At 44.7% G+C, this 24,740-nt stretch overlaps 1 protein-coding gene across 2 annotated transcripts in view; it reads right to left on the reverse strand.

Annotated features, from left to right (window-relative positions):
• Positions 1 to 15,397, reverse strand: part of DGCR2 (DiGeorge syndrome critical region gene 2) — a 76,813-nt gene extending 61,416 nt beyond the window's left edge. For both annotated transcript variants that reach the window (XM_048514108.1, XM_048514107.1), the window contains exon 1: positions 15,072 to 15,397. In XM_048514108.1, the coding sequence (XP_048370065.1) occupies positions 15,072 to 15,150 (79 nt within the window). In that variant the 5' untranslated portion in view covers positions 15,151 to 15,397. The remainder of the gene's footprint in view (positions 1 to 15,071) is intronic.
• Between the last annotated feature and the right edge of the window lie 9,343 nt (positions 15,398 to 24,740).

A 24,740-nucleotide genomic window follows, 5' to 3' on the forward strand; every position in this document is an offset into this window, starting at 1 on the left:
TAGAAGTGGTCATTAATTTTTTCTGAGTGCCGAGAAGGGGTTACTAAAGCAACTTCCCTGCCCAATAGGAACTTGAGGTGCGTGTGTGCGGCGGCGCCACTGTTTGAATCCCACCACCATCGGAACATGTTATTAAAAATTTTGGATCCAACAACTGGCCGGTATGTTATTGTCACAGGCAAAACAAATGCCAATTCAAGCATCAGGGCAAAACTTGGCTAGCAATGCTTAACTACGGTTCACCAAGACGCCTGAGTTGACAAGTTACAGGCCAAACTACCAGAAACCATGATTCGCATTATGCTTTGGAGGAACACATCAATGAATAAACCATCGCTTTACATCCAGATAATAGCGAATAACGCTTGAATTCTAAACTATGGTTAGCACAAACCACGGCTTGCCTTGATGTCACAGTTGAGCCCAATACTTGTTCTAGCATTGTACTCTGTGTTATGCAACGCCAATTCTCACAGACCCACTGCAGCAGAAGCTATCCCATACACACACACACACCCTCCCACCTTGAGACGGCGGGGACTGAACCCGGGACCTCCGGCATAAAAAGCATGCGCTCGACTCTGAGCCGCAGCCATCAATCCTGCTGTCAACACTGGGGCTCGTTTCAGCGCATCATGCTGAGATCACAGCCAACTTAGTTTTAGGTTCCTATACGAACCTGGACAGCAGTAAATTGTGCCTTTCCCCTATAAGCCACTAGCTAAGGCTCCACATTTGCAACTTGGTCTTTTGTTCTGAAAGGACCAGACGTCATGCCCAGGGAAGATCAACAAGCTGAAGAAATTTGTTGTTTTGGCTGAACATGAGGATTGGCAAGAACACTAGAGCTATGTGAATGGAATGCCTCAGGGTTGACAATCCTCCTCCCCTCCCCACCCACCCCCAGCTTCCCCCCATTCTTGTTTATGCTGAAAAACAGAGAGGTGTTTTCCAAACGTCCACAGATCTTCAAATAAAAAGCCTCTTCTTCAACTGAACAGAGCTACAAGTTACATAACACAGGAACTGGAATCAAACGCCATGCTCCCTTTCGTGCTGGTGGGGGAAGTGCCCTGTCGCTGCCAACTTATGGGAACCCGGCCATAGGTGTCAAACTCGCGGCCCTCCAGATGTTATGGACTACAGTTCCCATCATCCCCTGCCAGAATCATGCCAGCATCTGTAATCCATAGCATCTGGAGGGCTGCGAGTTTGACAGCTGTGCAGGTTTTCAAGGCAAGGAGACACTCGGGTGGTGTTTTGCCACCGCCTACTTCTGCATGGGTTGAGAGAGTTCTGACAGAACTGCAACTGGTCCAAGGTCACCCAGCAGGCTTCATGTAGAGGAGTGCAAAATCGAACCTGGTTCTCTGGATTAGATGCCGCTGCTACCACAGAAGACTCCCCTTCAGCTAAATAGAGCTGCACGTTAACTAAGACAGGAACTTGATTCAACATCACACTTCCTTCCAAACCACTGGTGAGGAAAGTATTGCTTCCTGGCACCAAGTAAATAAAGGAAGTAGTTCGGGACAAGTGTCGGTGCGAGGGAAAGTCAAACGACAGTGACAGCAACCCGCATTCAACTTTGCGGCAACGGTACCACCTTTGCTTAGAATTACATTTTCCAAACTCTTGCTGCTGCTACTTTGCTCAGAACAGTCGTCCGGATTTGCAACATGCTTCAACTTGCCTCTTTAGAAATCTAACTTTGTTAAGTCTAGGGAGAAATCTGAAACCAAATATAGGATAACACCTTTTTAAAGAATCGAGTAAAATGTCACTGAGTAAATGTAAGATTTTGATCTTACCAGAATACTTCTTCAGGCTAGAAGTTAAACAAAAACGGTGAGGGGGAGAGAGCGCAAACTAAATCAGAGATTGCCGAAGTCTTGAAATGGAGCAGAGCCAACGTGATGAAATCTTCCTTAGGTTAAGCTGCACTACACATCAGGTTGAACCAAAGGGTACTGGGAGAAAGACATCATGGTTGATCTGCCTTTGAAACTGTAAAGGCCGCAGTCCTTTGGCTTAAGATCTGGTAACTAAAATGCACAAGTTCCGCTGTGCTTTGTCTGTTATTCTGACAGATTCTGGTGACCTACATTCCTGACGACAAAGTCTGATCTTTAGAAAAATCTATTTCATCTTTGTTGAATATTGAGAGTTGGTGAGAAGGAGAGGGACCGCAGAGCAATGGCAAAGATCCAGTTTTCTTTGTGACGTTTAATGAAATACAATTCTTATATACAGGAACTCTTTCCAATTATAGTTTGGCGGGCCGGAGCTGGGTGTTGGGAGTGGAAGGGGGAGGCGGGGAGGGGTGCGAGGGGTCCGGGGAAGGCTGCTGGGGGTGGGGAGGGAGGGCCTGTCCGCTTGGCAGTTTGGGGGGTGGGCAGGAGGCGGGTGCTGGGCAGTGGAGCATTTGCTCCACCACCCGGCTTGGCTGTCTGGGAAGGTGGGAGAGCTTCTAGCACCACACAGAATCGAATGTTGGGGTGGCAAATTATGAGCAATGAGGGACTTTGTAAGTCCTGCTCCCTTATTGATTGAGGGTTCGTCATCACGACATTCAATTCCTTAGCAGCAGTGGTGCAGTGGCTAAGAGCAGGTGCACTCTGATCTGGAGGAACCGGGTTTGATTCCCAGCTCGCCGCTTGAGCTGTGGAGGCTTATCTGGGGAATTCAGATTAGCCTGCACACTCCCCACATGCCAGCTGGGTGACCTTGGGCTAGCTGTCACAGCTGGAGTTTCCTCTCAGCCCCACCCATCTCACAGGGTGTTTGTTGTGAGGGGGGAAGGGTAAGGAGATTGTAAGCCCCTTTGAGTCTCCTACAGGAGAGAAAGGGGGGATATAAATCCAAACTCTTCTTCTTCTTCTTCATGGTTTAGGATCAGTGTTATTTTGAACACCAGCAGAGTGGGGAGACCCTAACAACCTGAAGCCACGAAAATCATGCAATTCCCCACATGTTGCTTGGGCAATGCAAGAGGTGTTTAGATGGAATCTTTGTCTGGTGGGAGGCAGGGGGTGGCTTTCTTCAGCCTGGACGAGCCATTTGGAGAGGAAAACGGGTCACTTCAGACCTGATGGGACTATCCCACCCAGCCTGTTGAGAAAGGCAAGCACAACGTAATGTATTGTTCACACTGATTGAAAATAACAACTTCATCCAGTTTTTGCGGCCCTGTAAGTGTTAAAGACTATGGGGGTTAACCAACACACATCCTTCAAGCCCCACTGATTTCAATGCCAGTTCCCAGGTTCTGTTCCGAAGGCATTCGATGCTCCAATGGTGCTGAAGGTCAGCAGATCTTCCCTGTGTGGAAGGAAACCCTACATGTGACACTTGGGATTTAGTGAAGAAAAGTGGAATGCAAATTCAATTAGTATACAGTTAACTCTCCGCAGTTGAGATCAATGAGGCTTGACTTTGGCGAGACTGTGCCTTGTAAGTGTACATGCTAGTACGATCAAATATTTGCAAAGCTACAAAAGGACCATTTAAACAAAGAGGCCTCTGCTGATCTTCCGTACGTCTGTTTCATGGAGCTTGCCTCCCAGAGCCCCCTGTGCCACAGACATCACAGGGATTTTCAACGGCACACAAGCCTACATGGGTAGATTTCACTCCACATGAACCCAGACTGAGCACACTGCACACCTTGACATTTTTAGTATTTAGATCACGTAGTTCAGACCCGTGCATGGGAGCTTCTAACAGAAATACAGGGCAGGCAGCCCAATGGGCAAGCAGGAGTCTTAACCTCTACAGGAAAGTCACCCTGAATGCGCCAACATGGTGCGCCAATACAAGGCAGGCAGCCCAATGGGCAAGGAGGAACCTTAACCTCTACAGGAAAGTCACCCTGAATGCGCCAACATGGTGCGCCAATACAAGGCAGGCAGCCCAATGGGCAAGCAGGAGCCTTAACCTCTACAGGAAAGTCACCCTGAATGCACCAACATGGTGCGCCAATACAAGGCAGGCAGCCCAATGGGCAAGCAGGCCTTTAACCCTCTACAGGAAAGTCACCCTGAATGCGCCAACATGGTGCACCAATACAGGGCAGGCAGCCCAATGGGCAAGCAGGAGCCTTAACCTCTACAGGAAAGTCACCCTGAATGCGCCAACATGGTGCGCCAATACAAGGCAGGCAGCCCAATGGGCAAGCAGGAGCTTTAACCCCTACAGGAAAGTCACCCTGAATGCACCAACATGGTGCGCCAATACAGGACAGGCAGCCCAATGGGCAAGCAGGAGCCTTAACCTCTACAGGAAAGTCACCCTGAATGCGCCAACATGGTGCGCCAATACAGGGCAGGCAGCCCAATGGGCAAGCAGGAGTCTTAACCTCTACAGGAAAGTCACCCTGAATGCGCCAACATGGTGCACCAATACAGGGCATGCAGCCCAATGGGCAAGCAGGAGTCTTAACCTCTACAGGGAAGTCACCCTGAATGCGCCAACATGGTGCGCCAATACAAGGCAGGCAGCCCAATGGGCAAGCAGGAGCCTTAACTTCTACAGGAAAGTCACCCTGAATGCGCCAACATGGTGCACCAATACAGGGCAGGCAGCCCAATGGGAAAGCAGGAGTCTTAACCTCTACAGGAAAGTCACCCTGAATGTGCCAACATGGTGTGCCAACAGAATGCCAAGTCCCGCTTGCGTTCTGTGTGGCCTCCAAGACAGTCCATGGCTGTCGTCTCCAAAGTGGGTGAACGTCTCCAAAGTGGGTGAACGTAGCAGCCTGTGACAGAACTGAAGAAGCAGCACTACACCAAGAGACACCGCGACTCTCCCCAGTAAGAAACAGCCCCACCCTGCTTTGCCCCAGACATCTTCCCTCTGCCCGCTGCAAGCCTCCTCACTGCCATTGTCGCTTTTCTCCTCATGCCTTCCATATTGCCAGCTGCCTCAAGTCACAGAAAAGACGCTTGCTCACGTGGGCTTAGCCAAAACACACCAACCTCTTCTTCTCATATTGATATATCAAGATGTTGATATGACAACAACAAAGAGTGCTTGGAAATAACAAGTCTCCCTGTGTGTGGAAGGGAGGGGGACAGAATATCAGCTCTAGGACAGTTCCCTTCTTTAGCAGCCTATGATCCAGGAAATTGCTTCGCATCTATCATTTTTTAAGGGGGGATTATTTTTGGAACCGTAATATTGATATAAGTGCATTTTAAAGGAGTAAGCCAGCAATCTTGACTACCAAGTAAAATGAGATCTGTGCCCTTAAGGAGTACTTGATGGTTGAAGTTAAAGGAACCAGGCCCAGAAGAGTTCTCTGCCTCCTCGTGTATTAACAGAGAAACCAAAGGAGAGCCCACTACACAGAGAAGAGTCCCAAAGCAACCACTCCATGCATAATGGGCGAAGGAGTTCCCAGATGAAATACTGCCTCGTGACAAAGAAAGCCATTGCCTCACCCACAAACAAGGGAACAGTGGATTTTCATCCAATTCAGGAAAACAAAAGAGATTAACAAGGACAAAGGCTGAAGTTGAGGTAAAAACTGCCTGTCACTCTGTTTCATTTATTAAAACACATACACAAGACCTTTCCTCATGACTGTACGAATGCAAAGTAGCACTACTCTACACCCTGACATCCTCAGACTTTGTGCTGGAAGTCTAGTATGGAAACCCAGATTGATCTTTCAACTGGAAATGCCAATAAAGACAACAGAGGTATGGGATTCTAGACTTTTTTCCCTGTCTCTGAAAGGAAGAGGGATGGCGAGTTGACACCGGCTTCCTGAACCAATTAAGATGCACCATGTGAGTGGTCAAGGCAAAGCTGCCTGGGCATCCGTCCAAATCAGCTTAGGCAGGTCTTGCCTCCTACTTGAAGTACTTCTGAGCAGTCAATACAACAGCTGGACTCAGGGCTGCATCAGACACTATTTGGACAGAGGTAAGTCACCTGCCCCATTTCCACAGAGCCCCACACAATATGGCTCCACCTGAGTGCAACTTTTAGCCATCCCCTGCGTAAAAGAGGCCTCTAATACACTATGCTGTCCTCATGATATCAAACTAGGGTTTTAAACATTTACCAGCTGTAATACTATGCAGGAAGATTTGTGCACCATTTAGTTTTTATCATCACAATTTTTTTTCTTTTTTAAGCCAAAAACCCAACAGTAGTGATCTTTTCGACTGCAAAAATTAGTCTGGCGCGAGCAAGCTTGCAACTTTTGCCAAAGTACAGAAATGGCCAGAGTGCCTCCCCTGCAATGCATAAGTCATATAAGGCAATAAAAGACAATTCCATAAGAGCCTAATTTTAACAAGTCTGTCAGTTGCTTAGTCAAGCACATCAAGTTTTAGAGGTGGTCAATTTCACCAAGTTTTAGAGGAGGTCCAGCTCTGCCACTTGAGTTGTGGAAACTTATCTGGTGAACTAGATTAGCTTGTGCACTTCAACACACGCCAGCTGGGTGACCTTGAGCTAGTCACAGTTCTTTAGAGCTCTCTCAGCCCCATCTACATCACAAGGTGTTTGTTGTAAGGAAGGAAGGGAAAGGAGTTTGTAAGCCCTTTGAGTCTCCTTACAGGAGAGAAAGGGGGATATAAATCCAACACTTCTTCTTCTTCAGTACACCACATTTAAGAAGCCTCTGCAAGACAACAAAAACAGCTTTCCTGGATCAGAAGTAAGGTCCATCTTCTCCACTGTTCTCATTCCCTGGATGTCCCCAGGAACCCCAAAGGCAACCAGGTTCCCCTACTGTTGCCTCCAGCAACCAGAGCTCAGGGATACACTGCCCCTCAACATGGTGGGTTCATTTAGATATCACAGATAATAACCACAGTTTCTCCATGAATTTATCTATTTTCCTTCCAAAGTCCTCCAATCTAATGATCACTTCATCATACATCAATGAATTGCTCTGTCTGTACTTGAACCTACAGCCCAACTTCACTTGGCGACTTCAGTTTCTAGTATTACAGGAAGAGACAAAGTTCTCTTTATCCCCTTGGCCCGACATCAGTGTTATAAATTTCTGCCATATCATGGGGCATCTTAAAGACACACAATACCTTTGTCGAAGGCTTTCACAGCCGATGGCAGCTAATTTTCCTCGACGCTAGTTTCAGATCTGTGGCTGGCATCCTCTGAAGATGCCAGCCACAGATGCAGGCGAAACGTCAGGAGAGAATGCTGCTAGAACACGGCCATATAGCCCGGAAACCACACAGCACCCACACAATACCTTTATCTCTACTCCTGTAACAGCAGTATCATTTTGAAAGTAGTCTCATGCAAACAAGCCTGAATTCACACCACTTTAATGCATCTTTTTAAATTCAAGATCGGAGGCTGCACGTCTGAATAATACAAAAGCTAGGCGTTTATAGATTTTCACTGTTTGTGCCAAATTCTAGTGCAGCATGTACAGCATAAAGGAACCGAAATCAACGTATATTCAGATTAATGACAAAACTAGATCCAAATCAATTTTTAATTATCCTTGAAATGGCAAACCTTGTAGCCAACACTGATTAGTTGAGACACACACAAGATTTTAACAACATTAAATTATTTCCTCCAGGTAACCTTGATTACCCATGGTATGGGGAGATTGCTATAAAAATGAGAAATCAATGGGTCATTAAGCAACCCGGTGAATGGCTTGCTCCAACACCCAACGACACCATATAACAGCAACTCAGCTCTGCTGACTACTAATAAGATTAATATTTTTAAAAGCTAGCCCCTGCTAAAATCCCCGCCAAACAGTAATAGCTCTCTGAAGAAATATGTAAAACATTCCATCGCCCTTAGCAATAATCATCCGAATAACAGTTCTACACAATAAACCAATGAAAGGCTTCTTGCCCTGATCATTTTAGGCATTAAATTGAACTTGTCAGCATTTCTCAAGCCCGATTAATCTTACAGCAAGGAAGTTGGGGGGGGGGGGGGAGGATTGGATGCAACTGAAACAGGTTAATGCCAATGTTAATTAACACAAGCAGGTTAGTTAGCCTCCAACTCTGAAGTATTAGCATAATTCCAGAGGGGGAGCCCTGTTAGTATGCCACAGCAAAAAGAAACTGAAGCCCTGGGGCATCTTAAAGACACAATGCCTTTTTTTTTTTGCTAGAAAGGTGACACAAGACTCCAGTTTATATTTCCAGAATTATGAAGGCTGTGGTTTTAAGCAGGGTTTTTGCCATCTTTGTCATCCAACAGGTTAAGAATATACCGAAGACCAGCTTTAATGGCCTGCAGGGTGACACACAAAACAGCCCTTGGAAATCCCGTTGACATCTGGGATCTTTTCCCCATCACGTAACAGCCGATTTATGGAAATCCCATCGGATGTTCAGGCAAGAGACATTCAGAGGTGGTTTGGCCTGGGCTGCCTCTCTACATCATGACCCTGGTATTCCTAGGAGGTTGCCTATACAAATATTAAGGAAGGACAACCCTGCTCAGCTTCTGAGATCTGACAAGGGATCAGGCCAGCCTAGGGCTATCCAGGGTAGGGCACCTGGGACCAGCCTGTGGCTGGGGCAAGCTCCGTTGGGAACTTTTTGAGCACAAGACCAAGTACCATACATTCTAACTGGAAGATGCTGCCATTGGTCTTGGATATGTCATTTTGAACCCACAACCCTCCAGTAACAACATCAGCCCTAATAGCTGAACAGCGGGTGCCAAAAGTCTCTGGATTCCAGAGGGTTTGTGGTAAAGCTAAAGAGACATTACATGTATCTGGATTACAAGAATCTGAAGGTTACAACTGCAGTGCAAAAAACATTTAATTACGAGAACCTGAAGGCTACAACTGCTGTAAATGCTCTTGTGCAGCAGTTGTAATTTTCAAATTCTTGTGATCAAATGTATCCTGACATGACACACACTAGTTTTGTATTTGTTTTTATTTGTATTACGTGAACATAAGTGTGTGCAAGCATCTTTGAGGTCCTGACTGTGTAATTTCTCTTTTGTTGTAAGAATGTGCTCTACCATTAAGACACAGCAGCGCCTCTCGTAACATGCATACATCTTGTAGGTTCAGAACCGAGAAAATGCACTACCTTGCCTAATACAGGAAATTCGTCATGCTACATACAGCAACTGGTATAAGGAGAACTGCACACTAGTACATGAAAGAAGCATGTAGGCCACAAGGCCTTGTAAATCAAGTGTGGTTCAAATGTTCACCCCTTCCATTGCCAACCCGACCCCTAATTCTGTCCCTTAGGTACACAAAGCCAAGAAAAATGGCTAAAATAGAATGAGTGAATTGATACATGACACTGACATGCATGTTTGTATATGTATATATAAGTATCCAGCACAAAGAGGCTTGCACACACATATATTCTCATGATGCTGGTTTGCAGCCTTAGCACACTTGCATTTACATATGAAACATAACAATATTCTGTTTTACACAAGCTGTGCTTGGGCCAAAGTCTGAGCTCATGCACATGTTGCAACATGCTGGGGATATAACCTCGATATGACAAAACAGAAGTACATATTTATATTATATTTTGACACTGTCTCTCAAAGGTTCCCACCCAAACCGACTTAAGGCAATTTAAAGCAGGGATAAAAAAAAATACAGATTCTGAACTGGGGGCGCGGGGGGAGAGAGAGAGAGAGAATCAGTTATCTCTTTCCCACTTTCCTTCTACACTGTAATCTGTGATGGATCTATCGGCAGCCATTGCAATTATTTGAGGATGGACTCCTTGCCTCTGTGATTTGTGTCCTTGACAATGTTTACCTGTGTTTCAGGTAAACTCCGGACTGTTGTACTTTGGACTATTTACAAGAGTCTCCAATGGCTGCTCCAAGTACAGGACATTAGAATCATATGAACTGGGCCTGAAAAATACTGATGGCTCAAATCATAATATCTGATAAAATATATTCAGAATACAGCACAGCTAAATTGTTCCCCTTCATCCCAACGTAGATGTTTTCAATATACTTCTTGAAATGTTTAGGTACATAGAACACTGGAACAAGATTCACGCAGGTTTAAAAGAAAAATCTAATTTAGCAGCAAAATTAAGGTTCTGCCTATCAGTTATTATATACAGGAAGTATTTATTGTTCCTGGAAACCATTACCCAAAAAGGGAACATGGAACAAAATTTATTTATTCAAATACTACTTTGGGACATAAGTGTTACCAAAGATGTAGGATGGGAAGAGGCTCTCTGCCGCCCCAGGTGCTATACAGGTTACTCAGCTGCTGCTTTCTCTATGTCTGATAGACCTTTCCAAGACAGGTGGCGTAAGGAAAGGGGTTCTCAGCCAGCTATAGCCACAAAGGATTGATCTGTCTCAAAAAATATTCTTTGCCCTCAAAAAATCTGACAAGAAATCTGTCCTTATGAACTTCTGCTTTCTATTCACTTGGCTCATCTGCAAAATCCCTCACATTTCCTGCTCTCGGGGTGTAAAGTTCAAGGAGGAATTCCCTCAAACAGGTTTGCACCCCATTGTATCACCCGCCCCATTACATACCAACTATTACTCCACTAATTATTGTTTAAATATTATCTTGGGAGACATTTCCTGAAGGAAGCAGTCAGAGCAAGATTAGCAGCCTAGATCTCTTTGTAAGGATTGACAGGCTGGGCACGGTAAGTTGCTCCAAGTGACAACCAGTCACCATGGACAGCTCAGCGAACAGCAGACACTAGCGAGGAGGAGGCATCTAACTGTACTGCGTTTCTGGCAGGGAAACCTCTCCACAAAGAAAGGAAGAGTCGGGGCAGAAGGGGAGACAGATGGGAGATTAGTGCTGCCACCTCCTGAAATTCACCAGCTGGAGAGCTAAGCAAAAGAGGAGAAGATGAGAGTGAAAAGCACCCTTTCTTGAAAACCATAGAGGTTCGCCTTCTTCTCCCTTCTCAGACTGTCGAACAGGCAATTTTAAAGTAGCTAAAGGATTTTTCTTAAGGTTCTCGACACAGAAAGGGACGTTTGAGTTCAGAGCTGATCTGCTCTGAAATGTCACGCGAGAAAGGGCTTTTGAATACAAGCGTTAAAGATCGAGGGCTAAAGTCTTCATCTTTGCAAGCTGGTAGTCAAATACAAAAAAGGGATCCACTACCACAGAGAGGTCGGTTTGTTCAGAAGAGAGAAAAGGTGTATTACAGTACGAGTTTGACGTAATCTCCTGGCTCACGCAGTTGCTCCCTTATCTACAGTGTTCAACACCATTATGCTAATTCCTTAATGGAGTGCATGAACCAGAAGACAGACTCCACTGCCAACAAGCTAAACTTCCAAAATGCAAGACTTACACACACTAAAAGAAGCCGCCTTTAAGCTCATTTCTTCACAATTTTAAATAGCGCACATGGATACGCTGATCAAATATGGATCACAAACTAATGAAGATACAAGGTGCGCGCGGATACCTGAGAAGTAACCAAGGGCTTCTCCAGAATTCTCACGACAGGGATCATGCTACTGGAGAGACAGGCAATTTAGAGATTAAAATGCAGTGCCTCTTTGTAAGCACGAGAAACCTCAGTGGAGACTTAAAAAAAAACAACTCCTGCTGAATGACAAGTTTCCCCCAAAACCGTATAGTTCTGCCGAATCAAAACCATGGTTTCCATAAGCAGATGCAGCACCAAGCATTAGGCAGAAAGTTTGAGCAGATTTTTTATGGGGGGAAAAAAATCAACAGGCTGTTTCCTTGTCACTGCGGTTGTTCCAGGGACTAAAGCTTCCAACTGTCAGCTCCGCTCAGATTACGGCCAGGTTTTTAAATGCCATTAAAATAAAGCAGGGGAAAAGAAAGAGCTACATAAAAGATTCGGTCGTCTTGCAGCACAGTTTGTAAAGGTTCTTTCAAAGAAGAACCCTAAAGGCCAGGGTACGTCCTCGAGGTTTTCATTGCCATCATTAGGTCTTAAACTTTGAGCTGCACAACAGTGCTTGCATCTGCAATCATGCAAACTGACAAGCTGCAACTCGGTTTTGCTACAAGATCACAGTTCAAGTTCCATCATACTCTCAAATACAAGAGCACAGACAGCAGAAGCTGTTAAATCCTGCCGGCAATAATATTATATAACACAGCAAGAACGTTTTGCCAAAGATTTACAATTGTTCCTCAAGGTCCACAATGAATACAGCCTCAAGCCCCCCTCCCCCAACTTCTGTTCATGTTCACAATACGCATGCAATAGACCCTTACGTAACTCGGCCACATTTCTTTGGAAATGTTACATCATGGCCTCTTACAAATGCTTTCCTGACAGAAGCACCGTTCACTGCAACCTGACTTAGCAAAGAGAGGCTATGCATCACAGAGTTAATTCACTGGGCTTTCTCCAAAGCTAGGTGCAAATGTTGCAGAAAACTGATCAAGCAGTAGCATGTCACAACCACATCACAGAAAAATGAAGCGGAGCAGCAAATCCAGTTACCATCAGCAGCTAGACCTCCACTGCACTTTGAACTTCATTCTGCACACGCCACCACTTCTTGATCACTGAAACAGCTTCTACATGCCGCAACTGGTGGAGAAAGCAGTTCTTCTTAAACGGGCTACCGGCAAGCTAAAACATCGAGAACCTGCAGGCTTAAATCAGTAAACAAATCTCAAAGAAGTACCTGCAAACAAAGCATGGGTGCCATTAGTCCTTGCCCCTCCACCAGCCTGGGGAACAGGCTATGAACACACTCTTCCTCACTGGCATATTGCAAGAGAAAGCAGCATAGCAATTTAGCCACTTCAAACTCAAGAATACCTTCTTAGCAAAGCTACCACAAAAGCACCCGCAGAAAACTGCTTGTAATATACCCCAGCCAGTTATCATTATGTGTCCCAACATCTCATTTGCCTTGTCCTTCTTGTGCATGTGTGCGTTCCTTCCCACACACACTCCTGGTCTCATCTTGCCATGCTCTCACAACACTTCACCTGAAAGATTCTTAGAAAACATCACACCCGTCAGGTCACGCTTAAAGAGCCCCTGAAAACTTGGTTACTCAATTTCCTAGTTACTCCCCCCCCCCCAAGATCCTAAATCATCTTCTTAAAGAATATGGACCTGCACATGTTAAAACATAGTCCACGGCAACCATCGTTTCGTGCCCCAAGCAGCCCTCCAGTCTTTCTTCTCCCTGCATCACTTGGACATCTTCCCAAGTCCTTTCTAGGCACCACATCATATCTTGGACCAATTGACACATACCACAACTCCAGGGTATATCTCATGCCCCTTCGACCTCTGACTGAAACTCAGCACCTTACTCTTCTGGGAGCTTTGGCCCCCAGCATTTATTTCCTTTTTTTGTTTTTTTTGGACTGCAGATCCAACTGACCTTTACCATCATCAGTTAAAGCATCCCTCCAAACTTAGGCCTGGCTTATGTACCCCAAAGAGTGAGGTAGAAGAACGGAATGCAACACTTGGAACTGCAGGTACTGGATTCCAGCTTAGAACATTCATTTGCATAAAGTGCCCCATGCAAACCAAAAAGTACCACAGCAGGAAGTTGGATTCTCTCCCCCATGTGCTGATTTTCTATTTGCAGATTGCTATTTACATAGGGAAGTATTCCAAAATTCTATCCTTAAGGTACAATTAGAAGGTACAGTCTCTTCTACTACCTCAGCACCCTCCCACATTATTCCACTGCATATGTGAATTAGGCCTTTGTGTCCTGTTACTAAAGCAAATTCTGAGAACTTCCTCACTCTGAGTACTTTTAGTGTTCTAATCCAGCTCCTAGGAAACTAATGCCGGCTACCCACTATTCAGAGAACAAAGGAGAGGAGTTGCACTTCAGCAAGCGTAACCCTCAGAAAACATCCACCCAAGTACTTCTCAACACTTTGATGCACAGTACTCAGGAAAATACCAGGGGCTCCCCCACCTCTTCCAAATTTACAGTTCAATCCCATGCAGAGTTACTCCAAGCTATATTGATTTGAATGGAATCACGTTCAAATCCTCTGTATAGGGCTGCATTCAGTCACCTATTACAGAGATGAACATTCAGCCCAAGTTTCACAGCAACACTCTAATTCAGATTCAGCCATCCCCATGCTACACTTTACCAAGTAGGACCCTCCGGAAGTCCCCATTACAAACCCTCACCCCTAGAAACACTAAGAGATCCCCTCTGATGTCAGGATAGCACCCTGTCCAGGAGAAGGGCCTCCTCCACTGTGGTAAAACAAAATCTAAAAATTCAGATGCTACAAACACACAACCACCCCCACCCCAAGTACTTCACAATATCCTGATCCCCTGTCAAGAGAACAAACGCACTGTTTCCTTCCCTAGACAAAAAGAGATTTCCAATACTCACATTATCAAAACAAACCTTCACCTCAAGCCCTGCTAATACCCAAAGGTCCTGAGAAACGCCACAGGGCCGCCACCCCCCATAACAGACACAAAGACCTCTCTTTATCCCAACTACTTAACAGTGCTTTGATTCAGTCTCGAAGCACCCCCCCCTTCTCCCTTACCCAAACAGGAGGGATCTCCTCAATTCAGGATTCAGCTCCCCATTGCCAAAACAATCCCTGACCACCATCACCCCCCCCCCCAATAATTGCAATACCCACAGCCTCCAAGAAGCCACAGGGGCTCCTTATTCTTCCCAACTGAGAGGAGCCCCCTCCTTAAAGGAGAAAAAGACAAATATTCAAGTGTGCCCCATTCAACTCCCGATGTTCCAAGTGATGCAGGCTCTGGGGAGATCACGCAGGCTCCCCACTCTCCCCAGCGCCCCCTGATCCTGGGAGGGCAGGTAATCCACGCATTCAGCCCCTCTTTGTTAATGCAAACTCCCTTTTAACCCGAGCATTCAAAGTGATGCAGGCTCTGGGGAAATGATCACTTTCTTGGGGGGGGGGGTGGGGGTGTCAGTCTCTCCCCCAAACTCAATAACTGCCCCCCCCCCCGCACTCAGAAGCCTTCAGGGGCTTCCAACTGTCTGGTGGGGGGTTCCTCGTTCAGCCCCCTCCCCTACTTGGAGGCGCAGCCTCGCCTTTCCCCTAGGCCACCCCCTCCCTCCCGTGGCGTGTCCCTTCGCAGCCCCCGTACCTGGCCGCAACGGCTCGGTGATGCTGAGCACTAGGAGGAAGAGGAGGAGGAAGGTGCCGCTGTCTGCCTTGGGCACCATTTATCCTCCGTTCATCCTCCCCCAGCGCAGCACCATAAACCCCGCGGGAGGGGGCAGAAAAGGACGGGCGGGGTGCCTCGTCTCAGCCGGCTCTCCCGCTTCCTCCTCGCAGCCGGGTCCCCCGAGGGATGAAGCTCCGAGGCAGCAAGACCTTCTTCTCCACAGGAGGCCACCTCGCCCGCTTGGATCTGGGTTCACGCACAAGATGGCGGCCGCGCTCCCCCCTCCCCCGCTCCTTCCTCGCGACGCCCCCCCGCCCTCTCCTCCGCCGCCGAGCCGCGCAGCCAATGGGGAGGCGAGGGGCGTGGCCTCGAGGCTGGGAATCTGCATAGTGAATGACTAATGAGGGCGGGGGTGTGGACCGCGCCGGCCGCGGCGCCTCGCTCAGGTGGGGACCGCGCCGGCCGCCTACCTGCGACGCAGAGTCCCATTGGACTTCGCTAGTTTACACCTGATTAGATATGAAAAAGGTGTATGGTGATCTCCCGTCTGCCCCTTCAATTGGGATTAAGACCTACCTGATCTGCTGGAGGTTGAAATGATCCTAATCGCATTTATTGACCAGGGAGTAAGAATCATTGTACTCAATGGGGCTTACTCCTGAGTAAACATGACGAAGGTGCATGGTGACCGCCCGTCTACTCCCTCGGTTGGGATTAAGTCCCATATGATCTGCTGGAGGCTGAAATGATCCTAATCGATTTACTAGGGAGTAAAATTCATTGAACTCAACGGGTACAAGTAAACATATTTGGGACTGCGCTGTAAATGTTTAGGGTTGTGATTTAAGAGCGTGTTTAGAGTAACTTCCACTGTACTCAGTAGACTTACTCCTTCTCCCTGGTAAGTGTGCGCAACATCGTATCTTCATAAAACAATCCTACTGGGAGTAAAAAGTGTCTTATTGAAAGATTTACTCCCCAGGAAACACAGTGCAAAAGTGCAAAAATTTGTAGTGCAAAAGTGCATACCAAGCCTGATCTTATTCCGAGATGGCCCCAGTGAAGATACTGGAGGTTTACTGCATAATAAGCATGTTTAGGAGTACATGTTTGCAAAAATTTCTCTGGGAACTGACAATGCTGTTGAGCTCAGGGAGACTTACCTTTTGAGTACTATGGCCATCTGCATGAGGTTACAATGTTAAACGCAGCAACAAAAGAGAATCTTGTGGTACATAGACACTGGCACCAATAACAAAAACAATTGTGCTACCACAAAAACAAACAGATTCCTAGTGTCCGAAGCTTTTGTGTCCGGCTTCATACACACACAGCCCTGGATAATGGGAAAAGAAACGTTTACAAACTGCGCTAAAAGGTCGTGAAATGTACATGATGCAATCAAGATACAGTTTTGTATGCAAAGCTAAGCAAGTAGACAAAATCCAATGACATTGTCGAAGGCTTTCACGGCCGAATTCAACTGGTTCTGGTGGGTTTTCCGGGCTGTGTGGCTGTGGTCTGGTGGATTTTGTTCCTAACGTTTCACCTGCTTCTGTGGCTGGCATCTTCAGAGGTATATCACAGAGAAACACAGAGAAACAGAGTGTGAAACAGACTTCCCTCTGTGATACACCTCTGAAGATGCCAGCCACAGATGCAGGCGAAACATTAGGAACAAAATCCACCAGACCACGGCCACACAGCCCGGTAAACCCACCAGAACCAGTAAAATCCAATGACTGTTCCCAAGAACAGTGATTGACAGACACCCCATTTTCATAAGTAAAGATGTTTAGGGGGTTAGAACACCGTCCCTGTAAAGAAAGGCTGAAGAGGTTTAGGAAAGAAACGATGAATGGGGGAATATGATAACTTATAAAATTATGCACAGGGTGGAGAAAACTTTTTCTGCCTCTCCCAAAATACTCAAACTTAGAATAGAATAGAATAGAATAGAATAAAATAGAATCTTTATTGGCCAAGTGTGATTGGACACACAAGGAATTTGTCTCCGGTGCATATGCTCTCAGTGTACATAAAAGAAAATACATTTGTCAAGAATCATAAGGTACAGCACTTAATGATTGTCATATAGGTCTAGTAAGCAATCAGGAAACAATCAATAGTAATAAAAACATAAAATGTAAAATCATAAAATAAAATGAAATGTCAGCACAGGCTATAGTCATACAGTCATAATTGGGAGGAGATGGGTAATAGGAATGATGAAAAAAGTAGTGCAGTAATTATATAATAAATATATAATAAATAGTTTGACATTATCGAGGGAATTATTTGTTTAACAGAGTGATGGCATTCGGGAAAAAACTGTTCTTATGTCTAGTTGTCTTGGTGTGCAGTGCTCTGTAGCGACGTTTAGAGTGTAAGAGTTGAAACAGTTTATGTCCAGGATGCAGGGGTCAGTAAATATTTTCACAGCCCTTTTTTTGACCCGTACAGTATACAGGTCCTCAATGGAAGGCAGGTTAGCAGCAATTGTTTTTTCTGCAGTTCTGATTATTCTCTGAAGTCTGTGTCGATCTTGTTGGGCTGCAGAACCAAACCACACAGTTATAGAGGTGCAGATGACAGACTCAATGATTCCTCTGTAGAACTGTATCAGCAGCTCCTTGGGCAGTTTGAGCTTCCTGAGTTGGCTTAGAAAGAAGATTCTTTGTTGGGCGGTTTTAATGACATTTTTGATATTAGGTGTCCATTTTAGGTCATGAGATATGATGGAGCCTAGAAATTTAAAGGTCTCTACTGTTGATACTGTGTTGTCTAGTATTGTGAGAGGAGGTAGGATGGGAGGGTTTCTCCTGAAATCTACCACCATTTCACGGTTTTAAGTGTGTTCTGTGTTCTAGATTGTTCCAGTGGCAATTCACGAGGCTAGTTGTTCAACCTCCTGTCTGTATGCGGTTTCATCGTTGTCTCGAATGAGACCAATCACTGTTGTATCATCTGCAAATTTCAGTATTTTAACAGATGGATCATTTGAGATGCAGTCATTGGTATACAGAGAGAAGAGAAGTGGTGAAAGTACACAGCCTTGGGGGGCCCCCCTGTCCACATTTTACAGGTGTCTACTGTAATTTTTCCTAGCTTCACCTGCTGTTTCCTATCTGTTAGGAAGCTTGTGATCCACTTACAAATATGCTCAGGTACTGCTAGCTGATTTAGTTTGGTTAGAAGAATGTCCGGTCTGATAGTATTGAATGCTGAACCAAAGTCAACAAAGAGGACCCTTGCATAGGTCTTTGGCGATTCAAGATGCTGTAGGATATAGTGCAAAGCCATATTAACAGCATCATCTGTCGATCTATTTGTTCGCTATGCAAATTGCAATGGGTCCAAAAGTGGGTCCGTGATGGTTTTCAAATGGTACATCACTAGCCTTTCAAAAGTTTTCATAACTACAGATGTTAGAGCAACTGGTCTGTAGTCGCTAAGTTCCTTGATGGAAGGCTTCTTCGGCACTGGGACGATAGTGGAGTGTTTGAAGCAGGAAGGAACATAGCACATCTCTAGTGATTTGTTAAAGATTTGGGTGAAGATGGGGGCCAATTGGACAGCACAGACTTTTAGGCAAGAAGGTGTTATCTTGTCTGGGCCTGGTGCTTTTCCAGGCTTCTGTCTCAGAAATAGATCTTGCACTTCCTTTTCTGAGATCACCAGGGGTTGTAAACCCAATGAAATGGGTTCAGTTATAGGAAGTTTGGCCATTGTTGGTGCATCTGAGATAGAGGTTGTCGAGAAAGGTGACTGTAGATTGTTTTCAAACCTACAGTAGAACACGCTCAGGTCGTCTGCCAATTGCTGATTTCCTTCAGCTTGGGAAGGTGCTTTACTGTAACCGGTGATACTTTTGACAGTTTTCCACATGTTTGCTGTTTCGCTTGGTGAAAACTGATTTTAGCTTTTCAGAGTAGTTTCTTTTTGCTGCTCTGATCTCCTTTGTTAATACATTTCTGGCCTGATTGTACAGCATTCTATCACCCTTTCTGTAGGCCTCTTCTTTGGAACGGAATTTAACTGCTTAAGTTTAGCTGTGAACCAAGGTTTGTTGTTACTATATATACGCAAGTTCCTGGTTGGTATACAAAGATCTTCACAGAAGCTGACATATGATGTTACAGTATCTGTGAGTTCATCCAAATCTGCAGAGGTGTCTTTAAAAATATTCCAGTCTGTACAGTCAAGGCAAGCCTGCAGCTTTAACTTTGCCTCTTCAGTCCAAGTTCTCACTGATTTAGTTATTGGTTTTGTGGCTTTAAATCTTTGTTTGTAAGCAGGTACAAGGTGAATCATGCAATGATCAGAATGGCCTACAGCTGCTCGTGGTAAAGACCGATAAGCATCTTTCAGTGTTGTATAGCAGTGGTCTAAGATATTCTTGCCTCTGGTGGGACAGTTGACATGCTGAAAGTATTTTGGTAGGTCTTCCCTTAAGTTTGCTTTGTTTAAATCTCCCAAAATAATAACCAGTGAATCAGGGTATTTGGCTTCAGCCTCCATAATCTGATCGGGTAGCGTGCTTAATGCCTTTTTTACAGATGCTTGTGGATGAATATAAACCAAAAAAAAACAGAACTGAATTTATCTCTCGAGGGGAATAAAAGGGTTTGCAATTAATAAGTAAGGACTCCAAATTTTCATCACAGAATTTTTGAATTCATTGTTATGTCTTGACACCAGCTTTGCTGATGTATATACATAATCCTCCTCCTTTTTTCTTCCCTGATAATTCTGCAATCCTGTCTGAACGAAATATCTGAAACCCCGGTATGCACATGCTATTATCATCAATGCTCTCATTTAGCCAGGTTTCAGTAAAGCATAGGGCAGATGCGTTGTAAAAATCAGAATTGCATCTGTTTAAAAGAAGTATGTCATCTATCTTGTTGGCAAGTGAGCATAAATTGGTAAGAAAGAGTGAAGGGAGCGGGGGTTTGTTAATTCGCTTATTCCGTAGTCTATTTAAAATTCCTCTTTACCTCTTCGTCTCTGCCACCTGTGCTTGTTTTTGCTGATCTGTTGTTGCCGGGAAATGTCTGCCTCCTGTGCTGAAATTTCCTCCATGGTTGTAAAGATCTGTTGTTGCCGGGAAATGGCTGCCTCCTGTGCTGAAATTTCCTCCGTGGTTGTAAAGACAGATAGGGGTAAAGTTGCAGAGAGCCACTCCATAAGGAAACGTTCCCTAATTCTTAGCAGATGGTCTCTGGAGTATGAAATTCGTTGTAAATTGCAGGAAATAGTAGAAAATGTAGAAGCCATTTGAGAGCATTCCACCGAGGCAGCCCTCGTCGGCGCCATCTTGGGGGCGCCATCTTTGGTCTCTCAGTCCCAAATACTCAAACTTGAGGGCATCCAATGGGCAGTAGATTTAGGACAGGCAAAGAGGAATGCTTCTTTACACAGCAAGTGATTGGAAATTTGCTGCCAGAGGATGTAGTGATGGCCACAGGCACAGACAGCCTTAAAAGGGGATTATGAGGATACGTCTACCAACACCTAATAGCCATTGTGACTAAAGGAAGCCTCCATGTTCAGAGGCAGTCAACCTCTAAACCCCAGTGTCAGAAGACAATGTCACAGAAAGGCCTTGGCCTCTATGCCCAGTCTTGAATGCAAAAAAAAAAAAATCTGGTCGTGCTTTGAAGACAAGTTGATTGTGACATATAAGTGTTCAATTATGCTACAGAAATGTAGTGTTTGTTTATTTATTGCACTGAGAATCCTGCCTTTCTCGCTGTGGCTCAAAGAAGATTATCAATTTAGAATAAACAAGGGGGGGGGATAAAAGAGCGTTAGATATACCGTAAAGGATGCAGCTCGTAGATAACAGAATCAATAACATATACACAGCAAATGGAACAATAAACTGTGACTTATTCCTGGTGCAAAAATGCTCTCCTAATGGTTGGCTGCAAACCTATTCCAGCCCTTAGCTGGCAGAAAAGTGTGCAAAGTGAGATCAAAAGGCTGTGAAACTCAAGAAGGAAAGACTCATATCTATGCAACGCTCAAAAATAAGCAGCGTAACTGGTTGCAGTGACCATTCACAGCAACAACAACTAGGCAATATAATACAATCTCCTCGCTTCCCGAAGCTACTGTAATTGAATTATCTTCTGTGGGACAGAAAACCCTGATCTCTATTTATTTATTATTTATTATTACTATTCTCTTCATAATACCTGCCTATATCCCAAATGGGAACTCAAATCAGCTTATATTTTTGTCCTCCATTGTCTCCTTGCAACAGCCCCTGTAAGGTAAATTAGGCTGAGATTGTGTTGTTGGAAATAACAGTGTCTAGTCTGCAAAGGAACGGAGAAGCAGACTCAGCCAGGGATATGGCTGGAAGGTTAAAAATCTTTTGGTGTCACCTCTTGTCTAATTTCCTCCTTCTCAGAAGTTCAGTTCTCCCTCTTTTCCCAGCTAGCTGGAGGCTATCTGTGTCTCTCAGTTTTCTTATCTGAAACATAGCTCCCTAATAAACATTTAACTTCATCTTTAATCAGTGAGTTTGTTGCCTCTGTACATAGTTGTCAACCTGTGGGACCAGCCCAAGGTCACCCAGCAAGATTCCATGGCAGAGGGGAGGATTCCAGTCAGGGTCTCTCAGTCCCACATACTAGATCAACACTAGTCTTAAATTGAACCCTAAATGAATAAGAACTGGGTTGGCTGATATATTTTCATTCAGCAGTTCTATAGGAAATTTGAAAAATCTTTTTGAGGTTGTGCTAGTGTTCCTAGTGTTTCAGCATGGTGTAGTGGTTAAGAGCAGGTGGATTCTAATCTGGAGAACCAGGTTTGATTCCCCACTCCTCCACATAAGTGGCAGACTCTTATTTGATGAACCAGATTTGTTTCCCCACTCCTACACATGAAGCCTGCTGGGTGACCTTGGGCTAGTCATAGTTTTTTGGAACTCTCTCAGCCCCACCTACCTCACTAGGAGTCTTGTTGTGGGGAGAGGAAGTGTTGTGGAGAGAGAAAGGGAAAGAAAAAGGTGGGGTATAAATCCACTCTTGTTGTTCTTCTTATCAATGGGAATGTTCAGATAAGGAAGGCTCAGAGGTAAAGCATTTGTTCTGGGGAGCTAATGCCAGTCTGGGTAGAAAATTCTGAATTTGGTAGACTGATGGTCTAATTCAATACAAGATGGCTCCATGGGTGTTCATGTGAACTAGAAAAGCGCCATGGGAGACCACAGTGTTCTCACAGCAGGTTTCTGAATGTTGCCATATTTAGACCAGCTTGTGCCCAAAGCTTTCACAATTAATTAACATATGTGTTTTATAAATGAACCACATTTTTGACATTTCTCATACTAGTTTTTAAATGCTCTAACTGCTGTTTAAGTGTGCTGTATTTCTTGCTGCTAAAGAATGTCTTCATTGTTTTATATCGGCTTATAGCACATGTATATAAAATCCCTCACTGGGGCAGGAAGGCAGTCAATGTTTAAAAAACAAACGTTCGTTTATTTGAATACAAAAGTTTATTAAAAAGGAAATTAGAGCAATTGGAAATATTTGCTCGTAGGGTGCTGAGTACACCTTTTGGTTCTGCATAACTAAGTTGTTACCTTTCCAAAGGTTGGAGGGGAAAGTGATCTGGTGCCTATTTGTATAGCATTTGCATGAAGAGAGACTTAGGGTTGCTAACTCCAGATTGTAAAATTTGCAAAGATTTGGGAATGGGGTATAAGAAAGGTGAGGTTTAGGGAGGGACCTTGGCAGGATATAATGCCATTGGAGCCTTTTACACAGAACCAAAATAAAACGTTTTGAGGCAGGTAATAAAACATTTCCTTCTGAGGCATTCTGCATAGTCCCCCCCCCCCCACCCCCAAAAAGTTTTAATTTCCAGTCAGCATGGTGTCAATTTCTCCACTTTGTCAACTGGCGTCTCCCATCTTGCTTGGGACACAGACAGGTCACTTATTTATTTATGAATGATCTTTATATTCTGCCAACCCCCCCCCCCCCAATCCTGGTATATATCTCAGTGGTTTCTCTGAAATGCTGAGGAGAACTTGGCCAAACTCACCACAACCACCCCTGGGGGATTTCCATCAGTCCTCCCATCAAAATTTCACTTCCTGCTTCTGCGGTTTGGTGGTATCAGGATCTTCTTTTCCAAAACGTTGCACAGAGCCACATACACATCGGTATTTCAGAATGATAAACTCGTGTGCCACAAACCTGGATGCTGCATGATCCATGTGAATTAGCCAACATAAGCAGTTTAATATATATTGGCTTTTTGTACAATTTTACCTAACATTTGTCACAGGTAGGAGTCAGGAGTCCAGCACTCGGACTGTGAGAAATCCGACTGAGCAATTTACCCATAATTTGAGATTTTGCAGGCTTCCCCACCATGATGACTACCGTGTATACTCGTGTATAAGTCGACCCGCATATAAGTCGAGGCACCCAATTTTACCACAAAAAACTGGGAAAATTTATTGACTCGCGTATAAGTCGAGGGTGGAAAATGCAGCAGCTGCTGGTAAATTCCAAAAATAAAAATAGATACCAATAAAATTACATCAATTGAGGTATCAGTAGGTTAAATGTTTTTGAATATTTATTTCAAAGAAAAACAATAAACTGGCTCTGTAAGTGGAAAAGAGGGTCAACAAGAACAATATGGTCTCAACAATAACTTTACAAAAATCTTAGCTCAACCAGCAACCAAGCTAAAACACAAGAGTTAAAATCCTTCAAAACTGGATTCCTCATCATCATCTGTATGTCCAAATGTAACCCAACTTAGATTTTAAGAGGGATATTATCAGAAATGGAAAATCTACTATTAGCTTCCATTGTAAACAATGGGGGATGGGGCACCTCCTTTGGGGGTCCGTAACTTTGGATCCCCTGACCCAAACTTCACCAAACCTGGCTGGTATCATAAAGAGACTCTCCTGATGAGACCAGCCAGGTTTGGTGAAGTTTGGTTCAGAGGGTCCAAAGTTATGGACCCTCAAAAGGGTAGCCCCATCTACTAATAGCTCCCATTGAAATCAATGGGGAATGGGGGCACCTCTTTTGGGGGTCCATAACTTTGGACCCCCTGAACCAAACTTTACCAAACTTGGCTGGTATCATCAGGAGTGTCTTCTGAGGGTACCCTGAAATTTCTGTGCCGCTAGCATAAAAACTGCGCCCCCTGCTGGCCGGCAAAATAAAAACACAAAAAAATTTTAATGACCCGCATATAAGTCGAGGGGAGCTTTTTCAGCATTAAAAATGTGCTGAAAAATTCGACTTATACATGAGTATATACGGTAGCAATGGACTTCTTTTTAAGATCGGTAAGATTGGCAGGATACTGAATTCTATTCCTCGGTGTTACTTTTTGCGTTTGCTCCCGAGCCCAAAATCTGCAGCGGGCTGCAGGATCTGGCAGGCTGGACATAGATGCGAGGGCATAGAAACAGGGGGCATACATTGAAAATGCTGGGGGGAAGAATTAGTACTAATAAAAGGAAACACTTCTTCACATAACGTGTGATTGCTGTTTGGAATATGCTACCACAGGAGGTGGTGATGGCCACTCACCTGGATGGCTTTAAAAAGGGCTTGGACAGATTTATGGAGGAGAAGTCGATCTATGGCTACC

Source organism: Sphaerodactylus townsendi, linkage group LG13, assembly GCF_021028975.2.
Source record: "Sphaerodactylus townsendi isolate TG3544 linkage group LG13, MPM_Stown_v2.3, whole genome shotgun sequence".
NCBI lineage: Eukaryota > Metazoa > Chordata > Lepidosauria > Squamata > Sphaerodactylidae > Sphaerodactylus > Sphaerodactylus townsendi.